The sequence below is a fragment of the Abrus precatorius genome, unplaced genomic scaffold, assembly GCF_003935025.1.
Source record: "Abrus precatorius isolate BTA unplaced genomic scaffold, Abrus_2018 Scaffold6, whole genome shotgun sequence".
Taxonomy (NCBI): domain Eukaryota; kingdom Viridiplantae; phylum Streptophyta; class Magnoliopsida; order Fabales; family Fabaceae; genus Abrus; species Abrus precatorius.
In genome coordinates this window covers 15739740-15756222 of record NW_020874406.1, presented here as the reverse complement: position 1 = coordinate 15756222, position 16483 = coordinate 15739740, and the positions used below count along the sequence as shown (strand labels likewise).

General features: G+C 32.9%; 2 protein-coding genes across 4 annotated transcripts; both read left to right on the top strand.

Annotated features, from left to right (window-relative positions):
• The first annotated feature begins 3279 nt into the window (after positions 1 to 3279).
• On the top strand, positions 3280 to 11569 carry LOC113869159 (WD40 repeat-containing protein HOS15-like). 3 transcript variants are annotated; one of them, XM_027505340.1, is made up of 14 exons: positions 3280 to 3476; positions 4698 to 4843; positions 4964 to 5297; positions 5923 to 6011; positions 6124 to 6170; positions 7401 to 7551; positions 8022 to 8085; positions 8872 to 9030; positions 9149 to 9270; positions 9644 to 9718; positions 9903 to 9956; positions 10064 to 10137; positions 10648 to 10722; positions 11058 to 11569. In XM_027505340.1, exons 1-14 carry the CDS (start codon positions 3416 to 3418, stop codon positions 11275 to 11277), a joined length of 1671 nt encoding a protein of 556 aa, XP_027361141.1. In that variant the 5' UTR covers positions 3280 to 3415; the 3' UTR covers positions 11278 to 11569. The 3 variants fall into 3 exon arrangements, with proteins under 3 accessions (XP_027361141.1, XP_027361140.1, XP_027361139.1); XM_027505339.1 differs by having other exon boundaries at positions 3332 to 3476; positions 5917 to 6011; positions 11058 to 11505; XM_027505338.1 differs by having other exon boundaries at positions 3332 to 3476; positions 4964 to 5322; positions 5915 to 6011; positions 11058 to 11505.
• A 1816-nt stretch (positions 11570 to 13385) lies between these two features.
• LOC113869670 lies at positions 13386 to 15120 on the top strand. Its single transcript, XM_027506116.1, has 3 exons — positions 13386 to 13684; positions 13757 to 13875; positions 14096 to 15120. Exons 1-3 carry the CDS (start codon positions 13530 to 13532, stop codon positions 14101 to 14103), a joined length of 282 nt encoding a protein of 93 aa, XP_027361917.1. The 5' UTR covers positions 13386 to 13529; the 3' UTR covers positions 14104 to 15120.
• The last annotated feature ends 1363 nt before the right edge of the window (positions 15121 to 16483 follow it).

The following is a 16483-nucleotide window of genomic DNA, read 5'->3' as shown; positions in this document are numbered from 1 at the left end:
AAACTGCTATCACCCTGATTCATAAGATGCCCAACCTTGAAAATGCATCACATTTTAGACCAATTTTCCTTTGTAATGTTAGTTATAAAATCATTACTAAGTTAATTGCTAATAGAATTAGGGATTCCTTACTTACTCTGATTTCTGAAAACTAGACTAGTTTTATCCCTGGAAGGCAAGGAATTGATAACTCCCTTATTCTTCAAGAGCTTATTCATTTTTTCCATAAAATTAAGAGTAAATCAATCTTTATGATTATTAAAATAGATTTAGAGAAAGCTTATGATAAACTAAGATGGAAGTTTATCCTAGATTCCCTTTTAAAGGCTGGTATATATCCTTATCTCTCTAACCTTATCTATGAATGTATTTCATCTCTCTCCATGTTTCTGAACTAGAATAATAGTCCCTCAAAAACTTTCTGGCCCACTAAAGGATTCATCAAGGAGACCCCATTTCTCCATACTTGTTTGTTTTGTGTTTAGAGAGGTTTGCTCATTTAATTCAAGATAAAATTCTTAGTGGAGACTGAATTCCTTTCTCTTTCAGTAACTTTAGCCCTAAGTTGTCCCTTTTTTTTTTTGCTGATGATATTATCCTAGTTGCTAGAGCTAACTTACAACAAGCAAATATCATTAAATCAATTCTTTCATCTTTTTGTTCAGCATCTGGACTTGAAATTAATTTTAGTAAGTCTTCTATATATTTTTCCAAAAACACTAACTCTATCCTTTGTCAGTCTATTAGTGAAAATCTTAATATTAAAACCTTTGCTCAGTTTGGGAATTACCTTGGTATTCCTATCAGTCACCTTAAACTTAATAGATAGGATTTTAACCATATTGTTGATAAGATTAAGAAAAGATTAGCTACCTGGAAAATGAATAATCTTTCTATGGCTGTAAGGGTCTCTCTTGCTCAATCCTGCCTGTTGAGTATACCTGCCTACTCTATGCAATCTCTACTCCTCCCTACTTCTGTCTGTGATGATATTAACAAAATATGTAGAAACTTTATATGAGGATCTTTAGGAAAGAGAAAGTGTCATCTTATAGGTTGAGATACAATTTATAAATCCAAAAGTGATGGAGGTTTAGGTTTTAAGGATATTAAAGTCTTCAATAAAGCATATCTCCTAAAGCTCTATTGGAGATTGATTAACTCTCCTAATAATTTATGGACTCAGATTCTAAAGAACAAATATAAATTTATTTTGGGCCACACTCCTTCTATATATAATTATCCTAAGGTTTCTCACATGTGGAAAGGTTTTGTCTCAATTTGGCCTATTTTCTCTAAAGGTCTAGGCTAGGTTCTGGGGATGGTGCCACTATAAAATTCTAGATTGATTGCTGGCTCCCCCACACTCAATCTCTTTCTAGTCTTTCCTATTTTCCCTCTCTGGAATTTGATATGGATAAACTTGTGGCCTTATACTCTTCTCAAGGAGCCTAGCAGTTAGATGATACTGTTTCCTTACTCCCTAGTCAGCTTTGTGATTTAATAAAAGAGCTGCCCCCACCTTCTGGTTTTGGTGATCAGGATCTGTTCTATTGGAAGTTAACAAATAATGATAAATTTTCACTTAAATCTGCTTATGTTATGCTATCTAAATCTTTGTTGGATCCTTCCCCCTCTATTGAAATTTTCAAACTGATATGGAAATGGAGAGGTTTACCCAAAATTAGTTTATTTATGTGGAAAGTTGGGCATGGTAGACTGTTAACTAACTTGGAGAGATATAATAGGGGTATGACTGATATATCCACTTGTCCTACGTGTGGGGCCAATTGTGAATCTATAATTCATGTTCTTCGTGATGGTTTTTATGCACAAGATGTTTGGAAACATTTCATATTTTCTAATAACTGGTTTATTTTTTTTAGTTGCAATGTTGATAATTGGATGAAATTTAATCTGTCTAGAAAACATCATAACAAGTTCCTGTGTGGAATAGGCTATTTGGCTTTATTATCTAGTTCATTTGGAATGATAGAAATTTCTTTATTTTCCAGAATACCTCTATTTCTCCTGACCAGTTAGTTGGAAGGATTATGCATGAATTTAACTTCTTTAATTGCTAGTTTAATCATTCTTCTCACTCTGTTTCTGATTTACTAGTCCAACAGGCTCAAGTTAAATGGAACCCTCCTAGCCATGGGCATCTTAAACTTAATGTGGATGGATCAATCCAGCCTGATAAACAAATTGTTGGGTATAGCAGTCTTATTAGGGATGACCAGGGAAGTTTTATTGCTGGTTTCCATGGTAGCACCCACTATTGCCCTCCCTTAATTGCAGAGTTTATGGGCCCTTTATTGGGGTCTACATCTGGTCATACAAATGCAATTTCAATGCATCTAGATTGAAAGGGACTCTAAATCTGCTCTTCAACTTGTTTTGAATGTTCCATCTACCTATCATCCTCTCTTTTCCTTGCTTTCTGATATCATATTTTTATTGGGGATATTCAATTTGTTAGATTTAATTTTGTTTGTATGGAAGCCAATCAATTGGCTTGCTAAGTATGGAGCTGAGAGTTGTGCTCCTTGTGCTTGTATTAATTACCATCCTTTTCCTCTTTTTCCTTTTCTCTGTCTGGATACATCTTGCTCCAGAAATATTAAGCTTTAGGTTATTTGTTTTGTTGAGCGTTTAACCTCTTGTAATAGCAAAAAAAAAAAAAAAGATAAAAAAAATGTTGCCGACACAAAATCTACTCACACGAATCTATGACGATTTATTTTATATATAAAAGCTTTAAAACATTAAATAATAAAAATTAATATTTAATTAAAATAAATTAAAAAAGAAGAAGAAAGCAAATCTGCATAAACGGAAAGAAATGAAACACTTCTACATATAGGAGTTACATTTACCAAATACTAACGATTCTTCTCATAAGTCTCTTCCGATTTTTCCTACTAAAGTTAGAGTATGATTCGAAAGAAATTTTTGAAAAAAAAATAAAAAATAAAATAAAATATATATAATTTTAAATTTAAAAAATTATTTATTATTTATAATAGTTTTGTTAATTTTAATTTTAAAATTAAGTTTAAATATTTAAAAATATAATAAATATTTTTATTTTTAATAAAATTTCACTATTATTAATTATTTATTTTTTATAGTTGAAATTAATAAAATCCTATTTATAATAATAAATATATTATTAATATATTAAATTTTTATTAATATATTAATTTATATTTTCTTATTTTAAAAAGTATTAATTTTAAATATAAATATATGTCTCCTCCCTCTCCTCCAAAATCATCTTTTCAAACAATTCCTAAAATCTGCCCCACCCTTCACCGTCGCCGCAGTGGCTCTGCCTCTTTCTCACACGCGCGCATGCTGTTTGCAGAACCATTCCTTCTTGGAGGCCTCCAAAGCCATTTGCTCCCTCAACATGACTTTAATCACTTCTCTCGAGCTCAACTATCTCGTGTTTCGCTACTTTCAGGAATCAGGTTTCTTTCATTTTCTTCATCCTACTTTTTGTCTATTACCAAATTCCTTCCTATGCTTTTCGTCTTGCGCGCTTTCTCTTTTCTTGCGCTTTAGTGGTCTATGAAATATCAGGGGTTTAGGGTTTGGCCAATTTCGAGTTTCCGAATGCTGGCGGTTTTCAGCTGGTTTGACCCAGCGTTGAGAATATTGTTGCTACTAAATTAGGGTTATGGAAACTTACTTAACAGAGGATAATTTCTATGCTGCATTTGTCGTTCCGAAATTAGGTGTTTCAGTTTTTTGGCTGAAGGTAGAAGGAAGAGCGAAAGTTGTTAGATCTGTTTTAAAAGATGGGCGTTGGTGTCGAGAGTTTACTCAATGATATACATTAAGTTCGCAACTATTTGTTGTGATGTGCTTGATTTATTTTAATAGTGAATAATAGCGTATATTGTCAAAATTTTTGCTCAATTTGAAGGAGATTAAGAAAAGTTTATAAACTAACGATTCAAAGAATCCTAAAGCTAAACTGAACATATAATATATGCAGCAATGTTAACTAAACTTTCTGCAGAATTGTGTATTATTTTTTAAGTTAATTATGTGATGAATTGTGCCAATGTAGCGTACATGCCAACAGCTCAAGATTATACTTATTAGGTGTTTAATAGTTTCTTATTTGCTTTTAGGTGATTGCTTTTGAAATATGATTTTCGTTGTATTGACTATTAATGTAAGTTAGTAATTGTACTTAAAAACAACTAAAGTAATACTAATATTAATTGAAAGGAAAAGTAGATGAAAGGAAAATTGGGCTGGATCTCAGGCAACAGATGAAATGACCCTTAGCTGGTTTTAAGTGTAAAAACTTTACTTGTATTGTTAACATTTAAACATATTATTTAAATTGTAAAACTCATTAGAAGATTTGTCCTTTATATATGACTTTTTACATTTATATTCTTTTCACGAAAAAATGCCAATGCAAATTTCTCATTTATAAAATTGAATTTCTTAAACGATTTTGAAAAGATAACTATGAAGAATACTACATTGTTGTTGTTTTGTCAGCAGAATAGACTTGGGCATCCATTAATGTGAGAAAAGCTTCTTGATAGTGATTTTATAATTATATATATTTTTACTTAACAAGAAAAAGTGTGGCTTTCCATATTTATGAGAATGTCTGGATGTGCAAAACAACTGAATCCGTTTTTGCTTTACTGATGTTGTGACTGCAGGTTTCACGCATGCTGCTTTTGCATTTGGAAATGAGGCTGGTATTAACAAATGCCCCATTGATGGAAATTTGGTACCACCGGGTGCTCTTATTAAACTTGTTCAGAAGGGGCTACAGTACTTGGAGATGGAAGCCAACTTGAGCAATGTTAGCATTCTTTATATTTTGTACTCTAGTGTCTATTTTTTTTATAGCATCCATCTGTTTGAGTAGATTATTTAACCTTTTGTACCCTAGGGTTCATGTTGATCAATGTTAGCCTGCCAGTGTGATGCAGAAGTAGATGAAGATTTTTCGTTCTTACAACCTTTGGATCTTATCACAAAGGATGTGCATGGTCTTAGGAAAATGGTAAATGAAAGAAGGAAAAAACTATACAAGGATAGAAATAAGGAATCTGAAAAGGAGCATGAAGGTGGGCGAGGATGGGTAAGAGAAAAAGAAAGACATGAAAGGGAGAAAGATTGTGAAAAGGATGGAGAGAAGGTTGAAAATCATAAAGAGCAAGAACAGCAACATGAAAATCCGACTGGTAGAGAAATGGTCACAGATGAAGAAGATTGGGTGACTGTAGACCACGAAGAGAATGAAGCATTTAGAGGTAATCATCTGTTCAATGGAATTGGTTTACAATGTCTTTTATCAAAATGTTCTCTGTTGCATGTTTGACATTATTTTTGTTAATTATTTCCCTTAAATATCAATCTCTTATAATCCTACATTCCTCGGTTTTTAACCATTTTCTGTTTATGCATACAATTTTTTGCTTGTGTTAACTCCTTGTAAAATTTATAATATATTTTCTTGCATGTTGTGATTAATCAATTGCTTGATGAATGAGAGTGAGCCTTGGATCAACAGCTATCTTGCTGCTTTATGACCTGAAGGCAACAGCTTAAAAACTTAAAATCCTAGAAACTGCCCATCTGCTTGTGGGGCAGGGTTAATGCTGCATATATTTACCCTTGTTAGACCCCACATAGTGGGGAGCATCATGCTTTGAGAAGCTTTTTTTGTGATTAGTTGATGAATGGTGTAATGACTGATGAATACAATGACTCCCTGATATTGGGGATAGCTAATAAATCTGAGTTTATTTTCATTAAGTACTTGTTGTTTTCATCTGTTTTCTATCAAGAATTCATGATACTTGTAAAAATATTTCTTATTTGGCTTGCTTAATCAGTATGAATTCACTAAAATTTCATTAATTTTTATACGCCCAGAACCCATGGACATCTGTACCACATCCACATCCCAGCCATGTGAAATTCCTGGGTCAGATGTGACAGTTTTGGAAGGGCATACTTCAGAGGTAAAGTATTTCATCAATGTGTTTTTTGTTTGTAAACTTCCTTAGTTTTGCTTTCATCTACTGTTTCTTCTGTAAAACCCTTTATTAATGGGCCTCTTTACTGTTTACTTAGGTGTGTGCTTGCGCATGGAGTCCTACAGGATCTCTTCTAGCATCAGGGTAGGTATATTCTTCATGATTGATTTAATTTTTGCATTTTATACATATTCCTGTGCGTATTTTTATAGTTCTACACTATAATGTTCATTTTGCATTTCCACTTGCTATCCTTCCTTTTTGATGAAGAGGTGCTACCTGTATTCAAGATTTTGTGCTTGTTCATGTTTGATGATTTTGGCAAGAGTGATTGCTATTGGTCTAGTCAAAATTCCTTCACTCTTTAATTTGGCTTTGGCATTAGTTATATCACTGCTTATACTTTTGGGTATTAAGGACTACTATATTCTCTCAAAAGCAGGTTATACGGTTTTAAAAAATAAATAAAAATGTTTGAAAACATGTTCCTGGTTTTAAGTTTCTGCACATCAACTTGGATTTTTGTTTATAGAATTAGAGTTAAAACAAATTTAAAATGTTTCAGAATCTGAGGTTGTATGAGGAACTGATTTTGAAGTGCCATTATGGCGATTATACCATTAATAGCAATTTCATAGATAATATCCACAGACAATTTTTCTTCCTCATTTGCTGGACTTTGTTGAAGAACCTTTGAATGATTTGGGCTTTAATGATATCCAACATGTTTCAGCCATCTTCACTGGCATCTGAATTCCATGTTTCCATGGAGTTTAAAGTTTAAACTAACGAAGTTCTCCATCTTTCCACAATTTCTCATCTCTCTCTCTCACACACACACACATACACAAATTACAGATAGGTTATGTGTGGTATATATTGGATATGGTTGAGGAGTTAGTTGAATCATGACTCTTGGGTTTCCTGGGTAACATTAAGTATGCAATTTATTTTGTGATGGAACACTAATGTAAACTTACAAGAGACAGAGGCACATTGTTTTTTCCCCCTTTCTTGAATTCATTGCTTTATGATAATATAATGATATGCTTTTCACTTTACTGAGCTAATTGTGCCCCTCCATTTCTAAAACACTCAAAAATAATTTTATTCTCAAGATTTTTGTTTTGAAATATTGTTTGTTACTACCGTAATTAAAAACTGTTTTATTAAAACAAATGAACTAGAATGGGATCAAGAGGCCTTAAATTTTGTTGGCAAAAAATTTCTAAAGACGTGGTATTAGGAGCACATGACAGTTATCTTTATGACATTGAATTCTAATTCTACATATCCTTGTTATCTATTTCTTGTTTAGAAAATGACTAGGGAATATTTACATATGACATTAATCTTTTTCCTTTGTAACTTTAGGTCTGGGGATTCAACAGCTCGTATTTGGACAATAGCAGAAGGGAGATGCAAATCTGGTTCGCAGGATGGCCCTTTGAATGTATTGGTGTTGAAGCATGTTAGGGGTAAAACAAATGAAAAAAGTAATGATGTCACTACACTTGATTGGAATGTGAGTTTGATTTCATATTGTGATTTGAATCTAAGATGATTATTGATAGTGACTTCACCCTCCCTGCTGTTTTCTGATTTTCCACATACATCTCTATCTTTTTCAAACATATGCCAAGTTGCCAACCTCACTTAAGCAGGGGAAGTTTGTGACAAGGAAATTTTACATGGCTTTTAGTGCATATTTTATATTTTCCATTTTGAAGGGAGGTTTGTGTAGGTCTATTATGTGATAATCAAGAAAATTGATGGGAGGTTTCAGGTTTATCATTTTCTTCTCAAAAATACTTTTTCCGCCTGAACTTTTGACTTAAATCATTTAAGTATGATTCTCTCTCTGTCTGCATACCTGGGTATTATTTGTGTGACTAAAATATGTAAAATCATGGTTATTGTTTGTAGTATTGAATACGTTCATCATAAATATTTTTTCATATTTTGTAAACTTTATCTCTAGCTGCTGTTGTGCAGGGGGAGGGGACTCTACTTGCAACTGGTTCATATGATGGGCAAGCAAGAATTTGGACCACTAATGGTAGGCCCTTTTTTATATACCGACTTTTCAGTATTGGCTTTTGGAGTTATATGTAATTAGATGAAAGAGATCAAAGATGCTATGACCTGTGATCTTACTTTTTGGTATGATATTTCTGTTTGCTAGCTATGTTAGACTTCATTCTTGATAATGAGGTTGTCTGCTATTGTACTTTGTTCTCTTTATATATTTTTTAAATTTAATTTCTAACTTTTATATAACTTTAAAAATGTGTGTATTATACTGAAAAGTGAAAACTAGCTATTATGTTAAAGTTTGTCTATTTTTTGCCTCTCCTGAATTTTATTTCTGGATCTGTACCTCGATACTTCCTCAACTATTTTGGCTATAAAAAAGCGTAGTTGTTTCTGTAGCTTGTTAATCTGATAATAGGTTAGCCATATAACAGCCTGTGCAGACAACTGTGATTTCTTCAAACGAAAGAAGTTGTATAATTACTCTAATATAATGATTTTCTTCCATTAGAAACTTGATATGACGAGTCTCCAATTAATTGATTTGGGTAATAGAGAATATTATACTTAAACAATTTGCGTCACTTGAATGTTTGTGTCTGTCTGTCTGTCCATCTAATTTCTGTGAATACCCTCATTGTTTATCTTAATGTTTGATATTGTTAGTTACATTCATGCTATATGTAAAGTCTTAAGTGTATATTCTTGATTTCCTTTTTCGGTAATATGTGTATTTTGATTTTCTCTTGTGACTTCAATCAAATTCATTATTTTGATATTATCTTGATCATGAGCTGGTGTGTTTGATCAGGTAACTTGAGGAGTACATTAAGTAGACACAAGGGACCCATTTTCTCTCTGAAGTGGAATAAGAAAGGTGATTATCTTCTCACTGGAAGTTGTGATCAAACTGCAATTGTATGGGATGTGAAAGCTGAGGAATGGAAACAACAATTTGAATTTCATTCAGGTAAAATTTTGAATACGCTTTTCTTAGCAAGGAAAAGTTGTATAATATATAAAGCGCTCTTGGTGCGAGTAAACCATGTTTATGGATTATTTTTAAATTTTGGGCTTGACATGTTTAGGTCCAACACTTGATGTTGACTGGCGTAACAATGTGTCATTTGCAACAAGCTCCACTGACACCATGATACATGTTTGCAAGATCGGTGAAGACCACCCCATAAAAACTTTTGCTGGTCACCGGGTTTGTACACCTGACCTTGTTTTAAAGATTATGATATGCACTGTTACAATTCTGAGATTACACCTTTGTGTGTTTGGGGGTGGGGGGAAGAGAAATTAAAAATGATGGTTCTCTGAGGATGAGTCCATCCCCTACTTTAATGAAAACTAGTAAAAAATAGCAAGTTTGGTTACAACTCTTGGATTGTACTTTGAAGAGAAATCCTGACCAAGTTTTCTGATTACTTAGGTGGATTTATTATAATTGGATAGAAAAATCAGTAGTTAGCAACCTGCTTAACTACTTTATAGGTTCTGCATTAAACAAACATATTTCATTAAAAATGCAATATAGTGCTTGGACAGTCTTTACTGTGAACTTTCTGCAATTTCAGAATGAAGTTAATTGTATCAAATGGGATCCCACTGGTTCATTACTGGCCTCGTGTTCTGATGATAGCACTGCAAAGGTAATATTACTGACTGATCTGATTTAATTTATCATTCCATAATAGTTTTTTTTTTTTCTGTTGGTACTGGATTTTGCAATCAAACACTTATTTTATGAAATATTTTGTATCAAATGTCTCTTTTTGCTGAACTGCTTGTAAAACTGATCTGTTTGTACTATGTATGTTGTTTCTTGTTTTGTAGATATGGAGTATGAAGCAAGATAAATGTCTCCATGATTTTAGGGAGCATTCCAAGGTACTAATTTTGGATATTTCTCAATGTCAGATTTTCTATTTATGTTTTGTTTAGAATTTTGTACTTTTTATGCAGAGAGATGGAAGAACTAAATAATTGTTTTGTAGGACATATATACTATCAGATGGAGCCCAACTGGTCCTGGTACAAGTAATCCTAATAAAAAATTAGTGTTGGCTAGGTATGTAAATGTTAGTTGCTTGAAGTTAGATTCATTTCTCTTGATTTACTTTCATCCATTTATTAACGATGTCTTATGTTTTAGAATTAGTTTTCTCAGTGTATTTGTGACATCCAAATCTTAATTGCTAAATGACCACTGCATTTGTTCAACTGAAATTGGCAGTACTCTAAATGGCATTGCTTGGTGCTAACTATAGAATCATGTGCCACCTTTGCCATGTTACAGATTCCAGTTGATGCCTACATGTTTGTAGGAATTAGACTTCTTGATTGATTGCCCCTCTAGCTCTTAATTATTTTTCACATACTGTATATGCCTGAGTTTTCTATTAAATTAATGCTATTTACATTTTCTAAAATGCTGTTTCTTTTAGTTCAATTATGATGATGACCAATGCCCCTGTATGCAATTATACTAGCATTTTTATTTGTTTTATTTTATTTTTCCTAATACTACACAAAAAGCGTGTTTCATTTTTAAAGCTACCTAGTCATCTTTTTTGTGCAGTGCATCATTTGACTCAACGATAAAGCTATGGGACGTGGAACTTGGGAAACTTATCTACAGCTTGAATGGACACAGGTATATTTGCCTTTCTAGCTCTATTTATGTATGGAATGGAATGAAGCATAAAATTTGGGGTCCCAGCCTTTCCTTTTTGTTTCAAAGTGGTTGACATTGTAATAAAGGGGCTCGTCAACATGAAGCTTGTAATTTTTGTGTGTATTTCAGAGCTTTATTGAATTTTTTTATGTTCCAAACTTCTACTTTATGTGGTAATAATTATACCCCTGGTCCTATAAAATGTATTATTTTCGTTGAAAACATTTCAGACGTAGTAAAGCAGAATAATAGTTGGTTGTTTCTTTAAATATAGCCATTTCCTTTGATTGCAACTCTGTTATTTGGTCCTGCAGAGATCGTGTATATTCTGTTGCATTCAGTCCGAATGGTGAGTACTTAGCCAGTGGATCTCCTGACAAATCGATTCACATATGGTCCTTGAAGGAAGGCAAGATCATTAAAAACTACACTGGTGATGGAGGCATTTTTGAGGTCTGTTGGAATAAGGAGGGTGACAAGATTGCTGCCTGTTTTGCAAATAATACAGTTCGTGTTTTGGATTTCAGATTGTAATATCCTGAGAAGCACTAAGATATTTTGGTTAGTTAATTTATTCCCCTCTCCTTGCTTTTGATGAGATCGGTGGAACTGTAATACCCCTATTTTGGGTGGGTAGTTTCCCCTGTCAATCATAGTTGTAGGGCATAACTGATGGTTCTTGGATCCTTATGTGCCTTGCTATAAATCATAGTTGTAGGATTGCATTCTTGTCATTCTTGATTAGAAATTGTAAACATTTAGTTGGACTAAATCATGCATTTTCGTTTTACCCGCGTTTACGTAATTAAAACCCTGCTATTTGTAGCATCCCATTCAGCTGCCATATTGCCCCTGGGTATTCTCTTTAACCTTGGGTAGGATGTTTCCAAGAACTTTTTACATGTTGACCAAATAAAAAATAACTTTTACATTGATTTTTGAATTTATCTTATTATTTAAGTATTTAATTTGAAATTTGAAATTTAAAATTATTAGTTAAACTTGTGAAGGGAATTTATGACTTTCATATTAGCCCTTCTTGAAATAAATTTAATGGTAAAATTTATCAAAATAAACTTATAGGATTAACTTTTGACATAATTTCTTGTCTAGTAAGATCTTGTAAAACATATGCTTAATTAAGCTGTTTAACCAAGCACTTCCCCTCATTTTGTAATGCGGTCTCAGGCAAAACATACTGTTGGTTTAGTTTCACATCTGGCATTAGAGTAGCCAAGATCCTATTATACACGGCAGCTTCTAGGGTGCATCATGCCCTCATGAGTTTGGGTGTACTGGTACACAGATGAATTACCTGCTACAGTAGGAGTTACCGGTTATATATATTTATATAAAATTGCTAGAAGATCCTTTGATATTGTAGTAATGGCAACAAATTAAATGCAATGTGATTAGTTTCGTAATTAAATTTGAAAATAGAATAAAAATATAACAATTTTAAAAAAAAAATGTTCCTTATCAATTAAATTATTGGATTGAGAATTTACATAAAATAAATCAAATCTTCAAAATTTTATATAATTTATTTACTAATTTGTTTTAATGTATAATATGATGTAAAATATAATTATCTACAAGAAAATGGATCAAATTATACGTGTAAGTTAAACTTAATCTTACATTGTTTAATAATTTTTTTATCGATAATTTAATATAAAACTAACTGTTATATTAAAAGTTTCAATAGATTATGTTTGCAAAATTATAAATGAATCTAAAATCATTTGATACTTTATTCTTATACATTAAATTTATATACATTTGAAATATATAAAAATAAAGATCTTTTAATTGCATTTTCATAGTTCAATTTGAATAAATTTGACATAGATAATTAAGATAACATATAGCTATAATTCAATAATTGGTTCAATAAAAATCATATTTTATATAAAATTATTGACGGGGTAAGAGTCTTTTTGTTTAGTGTGGTGTAATTTGATTCCTCTTTTATTTATATATTATCTACATAATCATCAAAATAATAATGACATGATTAAGCATTTAGATTTGTTAATCTTATACTTTATACATCATTAAGTGGGGTAAGTATGTAATACTTACATTCAGCATCTATCAAACTTAATTTTCTTTTCAGTAACTCACGCGTTGTACCATCTAAACCAAGCTTAGACCTCGCTGCAACTTAATCACTAGTACAGGTTTCATGACTCATCCAAGCTCAAAACTTGAGTTGTATATCATTTGGATCGAGCTCCCCTCATCTTGGTATAAATTGCCACCGTTGTTTTAAAAAAAAGACATTGTGGACAAAAGGGTGTGTCTAAAATTGACCCTTAATTGCATGGGAGAGGAAGTTTAATCTGTGATTTCACTAAGACAGATAATGATAAACTTGGATCCACATGTAGCAAAGTTAATACTAATCGACATGGAGTCTACAATTCATGACACAAACACTTTTTATTATTAATTCTTTTATGTGAATTTCAATATACAATTTGAATTGACTCTTTGTTCAATTTTCTAACAATATCTACATAATTTTTATCTAATGATAAGAAAATACATTCCCAACATTTCTCTGATTGTAACTATTTTTGTCAACTAAGTTTGTCCTCTTAAATGAAAACTGTTCCCTCGTGTTCGATGCGGGCTAGGCTGCACTATCTCTTTGGGCCATAGTCCAGCCCAATATTGGCTTGGTTCACCCAAAGTCTGGGAACCACACTAGGGTTTAGCTTCTTGCCTAAACCCCTAATCGTGTCGTGGGTTCAAGTTGCGCAGTGAGCAAAGGCAAAGCAATGGCTTGGCGCTGTGGATCTCTCTCTCGGTCGTTGCTCTCCGCCGCGAGAACGGTGCCAAATCGTTCCTCTATCTCTCGCCTTCACCACCCTTCCTCTTCTTCCCTTCGTTCTCATCTTCTCCACTCTCGCCGCCCCCTCATTATAGTCCCTAGGTAAGGTAATTTTGCTTATTTCATTTCTTACCTATTTTTCATATTTTTCCAATTCAAATTTTATTTTACAAGGGCTATGGGATTTCTCGGGTGCACGCAATCGCTGATGCCACTGCACAGCGCTGACGCCGCCGCTCGTCTCACTTCTCACATTTCCGTCGAATCTCGCGCTTGCTGCGAATTGTCCCAGGGTACTTGTTCCTTCCTATTTCGCATTTCTTAAATTACCTTGTGCCATTGCATACCTGTTCTTCACAATATTATTAATTACGCTCTTATCTCATGTGTCATGATTTCTGTGTAACGTTTCTTCAAATTCTTCAGTTGGCTCATTTTTACTTGATATGTTTGAGTTACATTTATTTAAATTCTGCATTGTTTTCAATGTATATGCCTTCGTGCTTTCAACAGGTACTTGAATAGACTTTACAAACAGCACCAGTTGTGGTTATATGTATGACTCGACGTAAAATTGGTGGCTAATGCTGTGAAGCAGGAAGCCTGTTGATGTCTTGATGTCTCTTTTCAATACTTTTTGTGCCCTTGGTGGAGATTCGGGTAGTATATTCGAAAAACATTTCAAGTTTTCATTCTTATGAAAAATAAATAAGTATATCTATTCTTCTTTTAGAAACTTCTCAAGCTAATTGAAGAGCATCAACATTGTTTTTCTTTGTATCAGATAATAATAGCATGGTCTAAGATTCAAGTTATATTGAAATTAAGTTCATGTATAGATATTAGTTGGCCTTGTGGATGCTCGTTATTATGTGAGCAGTTGCTATGGTTTTCTTTTGCTCTTGCACAAAATCAAAAGGTTTTATAATGTTGGTTGAATCAGAGTTGCTGTTTGATATTATCAGGCCGTCGCCTACTTACAAGTCCTTTCTATCTATCTATATACAGTACATACCGTGTATCTTTGTCACACTATGCAGTATGCATGGCTAGTGGAGGTCGAACCTGTACTGTAACTCACTTGGCTTATCCAAGCAGGGGTTAATGCAATGTATATTAAACTAGTACAGTTTTATGCAAATGCCATTATTAAGAACTTGCTCAGCCTTCTTCCTTGACCTGGCTTCAGCCTCCGAGCAAGCCTCTAATTAGTTTTGCCTCCTTTTCTTCAAAACCTAGTTAAGGTGATGATGGGACTAATCTCAATTTGTACGTTGAGCAGTTACAAAGCAGATAGGCATTCTTTTATTTTGGGCAATTTGGATGCTTTCTTTAAATGATTGCATTTTTGAGTCACTTTGGGTTTAGGTGACTCCGTGCGTTAGCTATGCTTCCTCAACTTAGTTGAGTCTTGTGACACATCGTCAATTTGGTGTTGCCTCTTATTGAAGTTGATTGTGGTCATGAGTAACATTGATTGAATAATAGTGATGTTGATAATGCGTAGTTCATGAGAAATAAGTAGTGCTATTAGACTGGGTGGGTGTAACAACAGTACTTAATGTAATTCACTTAAGCTTGTCAAATACTTCTTCCGGTCCTTACGTCCATTTTATGAGTCACATTCTAGAAGCTTTTGGTGGTCTTTTTTATAAGACACTAGTTTTTATAAAGCATTTACTGTTTTTTCCTGTTACCCTTAATAAATAGAGTTGGTGGGAACCTAAATTGAAACTAAGAAGGGTGAATATTGATGATAATGGAGTTAGGTTTAAGAGTTCTAAACGAAGGTAAAATTGTTATAGTAATTTTAAGAAAATTAATTAACTTTTACTACTTTTATTGGCCTGTATAATTTAATTAAAAAGGGCCTTATAAAAAAGACCAACGGGAGTATATTTGACGACTAGTAGTAGGACTTACAATGCTTGTTTCTCTATACTACTTACCGAAGAAAACGGTGCACTTGCATATATTGTTCTTATGACTTATTGAAGTTGAATATATTATATAATATCAAAATAATTAGTTTAATTACTTTTGAATTAACAAAGTGCATCTTAGTTCAATGAATTGTGTGCTTTAATTAAAAGAATGGTGGGGCATATCGTAATATGGAATGCACGAGGATACCGTATATTCCTATAGTTTTTCTTTTCCCTTTTCACCTTTTTTATTTTCGTTATTCTAAAGTTTCAATGGTCTAAATCAAACGGACAGAAGCAAACCCTGGCCCACTTTGGAGATTCCTCATTACCTATTCAATACCCGTAATTGTTGCTCGCTTGCACATATTAGCTAACAGTTAGTCCTGACAACCTATTAGGTTGGCCGACAGTTTTGAATCTTTTAAGTTTGAACAAAATATAGAATAGCATGTTAATTTTGTTCGTTTGGAATCTTAAAAACATGGTTCGATCAAAATTTAACAGTAAACTAGCCTCAAACCATGAACTTTCCAAAATGAAAATCAATTAATCACACCCGATGGAAGATGTAGGGCTTTTTGACTTTGTATCAATCAATTAAAATTCTCACGCTTTCCCAAATGCTGTCCTCTTAACATTTCGATTGTGTCTAAATTGCTATACAGCAGCAGATTATATTTTAAAAGTAAATTTGCGTTTATTTACTTTTCAACTAATTTAATGATAAGTATATTTTTGGCTCATTAAAATATAATAATAAATATATTTTTACTACTCTAAAGATATTTTTTTTTCAAATAATTTTTCCATTTTATGAAATGTAGACAAACAAAAGGACGTGTTAAAAAATCTTTGGTATGCGCTTTTTAGTAGTTCTCCATTTATTTTTAGTAGTCAAGAAACTGAAGCCTGCGTAGGCGTTGGCATCTTGCCTCCATACTTCTTCAGCTTCTTTGGGTACTTGCCCAAAAAG